We start from the raw sequence: 10,000 nt of genomic DNA on the forward strand, positions 1-10,000 counted from the left end.
TTTGTTTTTAGTCTAGGGTCATTCACGCCAGTTGGCATCAGTAATAACTATTATTTATTTTTTTTTTTTTCTGCACAAAATATCATCGTAAGCCAATAAAAATGAACAGAGCCCTTTTCCTTCACCCTCAACCTATATCTCAACCCAAATCTGGTCAACACTAAAGCCACATCTAGTCTTTGAGTTTTTCATATTTGCATTAGCAGGTCTAAGGGGACATGTCGAGGAAATCGTGTCTGGGACCTTATCCCTGACCTCCCTTTTGTATGAACTTCCATTAATAGGGAAGCTTTCCACTCTCTTACTTTTTGTATATTTAGGAGAATAGTTTTCTTTTGAATATGAATATACTTTAGAATATACTTAATAGGAAAGTTTGACTTTTTTTTGTGTGTGTGTGTAACTGAGGATGTGTTTCATACTCTTTTCAAACATGACATGTATCAGGTTTGTTTCTTTTTTTATGTAAATGGAAAAGTGATTCTGTCTCTTCGGAAAAGAAGGAATTATTAATTTGCTAAATACTTAAGGCCTTGAACTTGCCCATTCAGTTTGTGTGGCCATTAAAGCGTAAATTACAATTGATTCAACCTGTCCAGCATTACTGTTTCACAATGTCTAAACCCAAGTAATAAGCCTCACACTACGGAAAAAGGTTCTGTATTCTCTTCTGCTATTGTTGAACAGCATTTTTCTTTCCCTATCATGACAGAGGAAGCATTTGTAGACAGAGAATCAGAGGCGTTTTGCACATTTTCCTTACATTAGATTTTTCCTTTTGTTTGGTGATTTCCTTTAATCTCTTGTGTAAGACGATTCTCCTTTGGCTTCATTATGGTAAGCTGGTTCTTCTTTTTGCCTGGTTCTTTATTAAGTCCTGGAGAGCCTTTAGCCTTAAGGCAGAACACCCACTTAAAAGGATTTTCAGTCATATAGTCTATGACTTATGTCATCTCCCAGTGGGTTGTAGGACCAACAAGGACCTGGCTTCTTTATGAATCCTCAGCTCTTGTTTGTTTTTTTATGTGCTTTGAGACAGATACGATTTATTGACTTTTCTGATGTTGTAGGCAAAATAAACAGATATTAAATCTAACTTTAGTTACTTTCTCTTGCTTGTACAGTCCATTTTGTACACAGGATATTGGAAGCAAGGAAACACATTTCTTCTGTCAATAGGCACATATATTGTGCATACTAATATTATTGTTCTTTTTTTATGTAATCCATGCAGCACAATAATATAAAGTATCAATTATGAGGAAACTTCTCTCATGTAGTTACCTAGATTACTATAAGTTATTGCAACCTTTCCTCACCTACAAAAGTCATCACTTAACTGATCTGTATGTAGCCATTACTTGCTTTCATCCTGAATGAAAACTGTCAGGTAGTTTAATTTTACCTCTCAGGATGTATTACATTCTTCACGTACTGCACTATTTTCAAAGAACCCCTGAAAGTGGTCACCTCACCCCACTGTAGGATCTGTACCCCATGTTGGGAGATGCTCTCATAGTTGACAATTATTTAGGTTTGGTTTCTTGTGTTGTCTTCACGACAGACAGACACACAGTAAGGTGCTGGACCATGTCCTTAACCTGATAACTTCAGCATATACCAGCTGCTTTAGGGAGTTCAAAGCCCGATGCGTGCATCTTGTTGTAAATGATGTACAGATAATGTTTTCTGAAACTTTCAATTTTTAGCATTGGTAGTGCACCATTAGGATGGCAGATTTCATACTTGTGTGTTTCTCACATTAAAGCGAGATTGCATATTGTTGAAGTAAAAGGTGGAGTCACTGGAGGAAATGTTAAATGAAGTGAAATACCTTATTGCTGTACTGAGGTGAAGTTCTGGGAAGAATATTGGTTTATCTTTGATATATGAATGAAGCACCTTTTAAAAAAATAGTAGCTGTGATAAAATGAAACTTGAAAAACTGGCTGAAGAGAAATCATGTGATGCTTTGGAGCAAAACCATTGATTTAGTGGAAGATCTTCCTTTTTTTTAAATGCGTTATTGATGAGCAATCTTTCTTGGTTAACGATGTAGGGGGTAGATTTGCTAATTTTAGTTAATAGCAACAGATTGATAAAAAAATAGTAGTGCTGTGATTAAGATGATTAGCCATACAATCAAGATTTTATGGAATTTGACAAACTGCTGTAACTCCATTTATTTTCACATGCATCCAGTGGCAGGGTGAAATATTCCAAGAGAGTGGACACTGTTGCAGGAGGTAAGGGGTGATATTAGTTGGCCTGTAGATTTTTTTGATGTTTTCAGGAGACCTCTGACCTGTGCTCCTGTTTTGTGGATTTATTTTTGTAGTTTTAAGTTGCAGAATTATTGGGTAGGAGGGAGTTTTGAAATATTTTTACAAATACCTGGTAATTTGGTACATTTCTGCAATGCCTTCTCTTTGCCCTTGTTAATACTGCTAGCAGCCAGTGCTTCTTTTTCAATTACACCTCCAGTAGCTTTTGAAAGAATCTTTACTGCAGATCATTCTGCTAGATGGCATTTTGTATACCCTCTTTGCCCATTGCACTTGAACTTTTTAGTTCTGCTATAATTATCTATTTATTTATCTATTTATCTATTTATATTTAAGGAAAGATAGAGAGCAAAATAAATGAATAGGAGAAAAGAACAGAAATAGAAGAATTCAAAGATAAGAATGTTAAGTTAGTATGAAATAAGGTAAGATGTTAGAAAACATTAGAATGAGAAACAGACCAAGAAAAGCACTAAGTAGATACCTGGATGAAAAAGAAATTAAAAGTAGACCAGCAAGACAAAGGTGGGGTGACACTGAAGCCGTAGTTGGTGATGGTGGTGATGATGATGATGACAATGATGATGCTCATGATGATGATGATGATGATGATGATGATGATGATGATGATGATGATGATGATGATGATGCTCATGATGATGATGATGATGATGCTGATGGTGATGATGATGATCAGCATCACTATTTTGCTGGGTTTAATCGGTGCAGACTTGTTTACTTGTTTGTTTCTGCAGAGAGCGATGAAATGGAAATGTCAGTAGGGGTGATGATGACGATGAAGGTGTTTTGAGATGATAAGACTCTAAAATTCTAGTCTGCCAGTGTGTTTTTAAAACTTATCACAGTTGTATGATAATTCTATGATTTGTGTTTAGTTATTTTTATATAATTTCTGTATCTTTAAAAAAATTCCAAGTACATATACATATCATACAGATGTTTTGGCAAAGCATATCCTATTTAAACAGTTATATCAAGTGAGAACAGTGAGTGAGAGTGAGACTGAATTACTTAGTGTTGTGGTGATTCACATATTACGCTAATGTTTAGTGTTACTTTTATATTTCTTTGTTTGCACTGAGTAGTATATTGTATTAGGTATATTAGTTATTCCTTTGTTAGATCTTTTACGATTCGTTTGAGTCTTCACAGCAGTCACCAGTAACTGATGGTATTAATAATAGGCTAATTTTTTAAAGATATCATTTATTATTAGCATAGACAGTTTAAACAGAATAAGTTGAAAATTAGCTGGCAGTAGCAGCTGGTTGGGAGCTCAATTTGGTGGTAACATTTATGCTTAAGATATCTGCGACTGGTGAAACAGATAACAGGCTGTAGTATATTTGTAAAAAACTGAATACTAGATATTGTTTTTTAAAGACTTAGAAGTCCATGTATTTTTCTTTGGTTACATTGTATTTTATGTAAGTAATGTAACACATGAGAATAAATGCGATTTTTTTTCCTAAGAGTATTTTTGCAGAAAAAAAAACATAGCTTTATTAAGGCTTGGTCCAAAAGGTACTCTTTCCAACACTCTGTATTTCAACAGGTTTCAAGCTTACAAGTGGAGAAACTGGAACTCCAGGAGGAATGCTGGTGGGACAGAAAAAGGAGAACCTTTGATGTTGAATCTGAAAACCTCTCCGTGTCAGACTGGGTCACGATGAAGGAGGCCTCCACTTACAAGCCACATCATCAGAATCCGAATTGGTAAGGACCGAAGCAGGCTAGGTCATTGTGTATCTACATATATGCATAAAGCTAATTAGAAGAATGACTTTTTACTAATTTACTTATGTAATTGTATTATAGGTGTGTGTTCACAGCTGTGAGTCCCGTATCTTACAACTATATTTATCAGTTCATACAGATATTTAAAATGTTATTGTTCTAAGATTGTAAGGGATATAAAAGCAGATAAAGGATGTAAAAGAAGATTAGAGTCAGTTATTTATTTATTTTTTTTTTTTCAGGACGCAGTTCAATCAGGAAGGCACAATCACCGTCCACGGCCTTGGGAAAATTGGTTCCCTCATTGAACTTTTTGGTAAAAGGTGTGGATTATTGGGTTTTCAGACGTACTGTGTGTGTGTGAGTGTGTGTGTGTGTGTGTGTGTGTGTGTGTGTGTGTGTGTGTGTGTGTGTGTGTGTGTGTGTGTGTGTGTGTGTGTGTGTGTGTGTGTGTGTGTGTTTATATGTATATGTTTATATGTATGAATGAATGTATATGTATATAAGATACATTTAATATATTCATGTATGTTTGTATGTCCACATATCAGTAAGTCTGTGTTTGTCTACCTACCTATCTATTTATCTGCCTACCTATCCACCATCCCACCTACCATCCTACCTCCTTACCTACCTACTTACCTAGCATCCTACAATATCTACTCACCTACAAACTGACCTACCCACCCACCCAGTTATGACAATTGTTTTTGTGCAAGGATCAGTGAAAAACCGAAGCTAACTTTTCAGGTTCTTGAGCGTTGGTGCTCAGCGTGGCATTACCATCACCGAAAAGCTGATGGCTGAGCGTTCAAAGAGATTCTCAAGGGTCTGGTATTCAGAATTTCTCTTTGCGTAAGGTCAACAGGTATGTAGTCAACAGACCTACTTTTTTATTATTATTATTACTACTACTACTACTACTACTACTACTACTACTACTACTACTACTACTACTACTACTACTACTACTACTACTACTACTACTACTATTATCTATCGATATATATGTATATATTTGTATATATAAACATACATATATATATATATATATATATATATATATATATATATATATATATATATATATATATATATATATATATGCTGCTACTGTACTAATATTGCTATTACTAATGCTACTATTTCTATTGCTGCTCCCATTAAATACTAACAAACTAATGACTCCTAATAACTACTAACTCCTGACTGATTACTACTAATTACTACAAACTCCTGCTGTTGCTGCTGCTCCTTCTACTTCTATCTTTGTCCTTCTGCTGCTAGTTCTGCCGCTGCAAAAACTACTACTAGTACTCCTACTATTAGTACTACTACTAGTGGTACTCTACTAATACTTTTACTACTAGTACTACTATTACTAGTACTGCTGTTACTAGCACTACTATTACTAGTACTGCTGTTACTAGCACTACTATTACTAGTACTGCTGTTACTAGCACTACTATTACTAGTACTACTATTACTAGTACTACTATTACTAGTACTACTATTACTAGTACTACTACTGCTACTACTACTACTAGTACTACTAGTACTACTACTATTAATATTACTAGTACTACTACTATTACTATTACTACTACTATTACTATTACTAGTACTACTACTATTACTATTACTATTACTATTACTATTACTACTACTATTACTACTACTACTACTACTACTACTACTATTATTATTATTATTACTATTACTATTACTATTACTATTACTATTACTGTACTACTGCTAATTATACTACATAGAACAACTACTACAGTGTGTAATGAAAAGTATAGTTTAATTATAATTCAAAATGAAATAAAAGAAAATGACTGACACTGAATGAAATGTTTATGTTTTTATTTCTCTCTTTTCAGACCTACGTGAAGTATTATTCGTAATCACGACAGTAAGAATATCTAGTCTGCAACGTTAGAAATCTTGCTCATTGTGCTGTCAACATCTGAAGAGTCTTCCTAGTAATATTGATAACAAAGGGAAAGCATTAGATATTAGACAGTATCTGGGATTTTCTTTTTCTCATGAATGATTTCAGGAACTTGGATAATTTGTATTTTTCCACTTTTGCGTACGTCGTAAAGAGGTGATATTTAGTCTTAGGATTTTGTATTGAGAAGAAATAGTATAATTAGGGTTTAGTGAGCAGATTTTTCAGGCAGAGAAACTTATAGTACATGTAAATTTTATTCATTGTATATGGTACTGGTGATTTTTAGGTAGCACGTTTTGTACTTTTGAACTTAGAAGGTGATCATTTTAGTACTTAGACAATATTCCAGTTTTTGTTTAGAAATCTGCTTGCAATGACAAATCATTCCAGGGATTCCACTGCTTATGAACGTGGTAAACATAGCAAATGTCATAAAAGCCATGTGAAGGAAGCGATTACAGCTTTGTTTATCTGAAGAACAAGTCAGGTTTATTGCTTTATGTTTTATTTAAAGTTAAGTCTGTGTCTTTTCCTTGTGTGGGTGGCTGGTAATCATAGAAGACAATATGAACAAAGAAAGCCCTGCAAAATGTTGAATGTAAATGTTTGAAATCCAAATGATTGAAATTTCCCAGAAACACTTAGCTGAGGGCATGCCAAGTCTTAGTTAATGATTGCTGTGAATAGGTATAACAATATCTAATAGTTTCCTTTTATATTTTGGTGTACACTCATTAAATCTTATTGTGAATATGTTCAAACAAATAAAAGGTAAAACTTTAAACAAATTATGAATATCCTCTGAACAGTCAGTTGAAAATGAGGTAAGTAGAGAAGAAGAAATAGATATTTGTTGATTCAGTCTCTGTTCTGGCCTTGGACAGTTAATGAACTGCAACAGCATAAAATAATTTCTATGTGAGCCTCTTTATTATCCCCCCCCCAATCCCTTGCTCATTGTTGGTGGGGGGTGGGGGGGACTCAGAGGCCGAGACTGAGGCCCAATGAAGGGATCGCCCGGGCCATGGACCTCAGCCCTCGCCTCAGCTAATTTTGCCTGGTCTTTTCTTCACCCCCTTTTCATTCCTTCTCTTCTTCATCCCCTTCTTCTGCCCAGTTATCCTAAATGCTGGCTTAATTTTACCTTTTTTGCTACAATACTTTACAAGTAGCGCTATATGACCTTTGATGTCTAGCACATTTATCTGTTTTAACCTTTTCATTAAGCATTTAATATATATTCAAGATTCTGGTGACTGCAAAGTAAAAACGGAGGAGAAATTTACAGATGAAATTTAGCAAAAAAGTACTGACAGTAAATAGACAGGAATTTAGTTGGCTAGGCTGTCATATTGTTAATTGAAAAAAAAGCTCTTTATCATTCACCAAATTTAGCTGGATCCCTCACAGGCGCAATATCCGAATGTTTGAACAGTAATCTGGATAATCGAAGTAGATAAACTGATAAAATGTCGCGTGACAGCTGGTGTAAGCAGGAGGTGCTAAACAATATTATATTATTTGTGTGTGTGTGTGTGTGTGTGTGTGTGTGTGTGTGTGTGTGTGTGTTTTTGTGTGTTTGTGTGTTTGTGTGTTTGTGTGTGTGTGTGTGTGTGTGTATGTGTGTATGTGTGTATGTGTGTATGTGTGTATGTGTGTATGTGTGTTTGTGTGTGTGTGTTTGTGTTTGTGTTTGTATGTGTGTGTGTGTTTGTGTCTGTGCGCGTGTGTGTGTGCGTGTGTGCATGTGTGCATGTGTGCATACGTCCGTACAAGCAAGCTATTGAAAGAGAGAGTGAGTGCATGCAAACACATGTTTCGAGAGAACAAGCACATTTTTAAATATATATATATATATATATATATATATATATATATATATTTTAAATCTTGCTACCATCAGTTACACATAATTTTCTTCAGGAAATATGAAAACAAAAACAAAATGACATTGCAAAATATAGGAGGCCGTCTACCTCCCCCCCACCCCAAAAAAAGGGATAAAGAACATAAAACACAATTGGCTGAAAATATATAACAAATATACAAAGAAGAATAGAAGAAAGGACACAAAACTGTAAACCTTTGTGGGAAAATACAACCTAGTTATTACACATGAAAAAAAATATTACGAGAATGACATCTTGGAAAATAGTCCTCATTTATCATTAAGTAAAAAAACTAGAAAACTAAATGCTTTGTTCCTATAATTCATGAATTTCAAAACGGACCTCATGAGCTAATATGAGAATATTAATGAATTGAAGAGGTATGGATCACCTTTAAATATTTTGAAAAATACTTTGCACGATTGGAAAAAAAAAAAAAAAAGAAAGTCACCTTTGAATATACAGTAGTGAGGAACTTAGTATATGAATAAAGCGACACTAGCAATAAAAAAGACAGACAGTAACATAAACAGGCCTATATTTAGTAACATTAGTCAAATAAAAAAACAGTAAGGGGGACCCACTATACATCACCAGTGATCAGAAGTCAATAACTAAACGCGGGGGCAAACGATAACTAGTGTTCATATTACCAGAGAGAGCGAGAGAGAGAGAGAAAGAGAGAAGCAGAGAGAGAGAGAGAGAAAGAGAAAGAGAAAGAGAAAGAGAAAGAGAAAGAGAAAGAGAAAGAGAAAGAGAAAGAGAAAGAGAAAGAGAAAGAGAAAGAGAAAGAGAAAGAGAAAGAGAAAGAGAAAGAGAGAGAGAGAGAGAGAAATAACAATAATGAGAAAAGGATAGATAAATAACAGTTGCAAGCAGAATAAGCTGTGCAATGATGGATGATGAGGTGGGTGACGTAATGTGAGAAAGACATTGGATGTGTTGGGTAGATGGTGCACACATTTTTTTTCTTCTTTTTTTTGCTTTTTCTGTCCTTCTCTTAGTCTGTCTGTCTGTCAGTCTATCTGTCTGTCGGTCTTTCTGTCTATTTGTTAATCAGTGTCTGACGGTCAGTCTGTCTATTTGTCTATTTGTCCTTGTCTCAGTGTAGCTTTTTCTGTTTCTTTTCCCCACCCCTCTCTCACTCTCTCTTTCATTCACTCATTCACTCACTCACTCACTCACTCACTCACTCTCTCTCTCTCTCTCTCTCTCTCTCTCTCTCTCTCTCTCTCTCTCTCTCTCTCTCTCTCTCTCTCTCTCTCTCTCTCTCTCTCTCTCCCCCTCTCTCTCTCTTTCCACCCCCCCCCCCCCCTCTCTCTATCGATCTCTTTCGTGTCTGCATTTTATAGGTTACAACATTTTTATCTGAGTCAGTTTTAAGATCTAAGGGTAAACGGTAGACTCGGGGGGGGGGGGGGGCAATGGTGAACAGAGCTTACATCAAGGGGGGGGGGGGGAGAGGGAAGCCCCTTGTTAGGTCAGCCAATGACACACACACAGCAGAAGAGTGAAGTGTTCATTGCGACACATGTAGAAAAGGTATGGACGACTAAGAATACCTTCACAGTGCAAGAGTTGTATTCCGAACAAGATGTAGGCGAAGCCAGTCAGATACTTCTGTTACACTGTGAAGATGTTCATTCTCATTCATACCTTTTCTACATTTGTCACAATGAATAGAAGAGAAGAGAAGGGTGAGAGAGCGAGCGATCGAGCGAGAGAGAGAGAGAGAGAGAGAGAGAGAGAGAGAGAGAGAGAGAGAGAGAGAGAGAGAGAGAGAGAGAGAGAGAGAGAGAGAGAGAGAGAGAGAGAGAGAGAGAGAGAGAGAGAGAGAGAGAGAGAGAGAGAGAGAGAGAGAGAGAGAGAGAGAGAGAGAGAGAGAGAGAGAGAGAGAGAGAGAGAGAGAGAGAGAGAGAGAGAGAGAGAGAGAGAGAGAGAGAGTATGTATACCTTTATGTTTTATGTACTGTATATGTATATCTGTAATTCTTTCCTCATAATTAAATATATCCACTAACATTTTTTTTTTCGTACAAACATATCTCATTTTTAGATTTACTATCATATAGTATTCCATTTCATAACGAGCTAAGTTCAAGTGTATA

At 35.6% G+C, this 10,000-nt stretch overlaps 1 protein-coding gene across 6 annotated transcripts in view; it reads left to right on the forward strand.

Annotated features, from left to right (window-relative positions):
• LOC125047259 (PRELI domain-containing protein 2-like) overlaps positions 1-6,787 on the forward strand; it is an 11,207-nt gene extending 4,420 nt beyond the window's left edge. For all 6 annotated transcript variants that reach the window (XM_047645480.1, XM_047645481.1, XM_047645478.1 and 3 more), the window contains exons 3-6: positions 3,862-4,022; positions 4,286-4,366; positions 4,794-4,911; positions 5,930-6,787. In XM_047645480.1, coding sequence (XP_047501436.1) covers positions 3,862-4,022; positions 4,286-4,366; positions 4,794-4,902 — 351 coding nt within the window. In that variant the 3' untranslated portion in view covers positions 4,903-4,911; positions 5,930-6,787. The remainder of the gene's footprint in view (positions 1-3,861; positions 4,023-4,285; positions 4,367-4,793; positions 4,912-5,929) is intronic.
• The last annotated feature ends 3,213 nt before the right edge of the window (positions 6,788-10,000 follow it).

The sequence above is a fragment of the Penaeus chinensis genome, chromosome 40 (assembly GCF_019202785.1).
Source record: "Penaeus chinensis breed Huanghai No. 1 chromosome 40, ASM1920278v2, whole genome shotgun sequence".
Classification (NCBI taxonomy): Eukaryota; Metazoa; Arthropoda; class Malacostraca; order Decapoda; family Penaeidae; genus Penaeus; species Penaeus chinensis.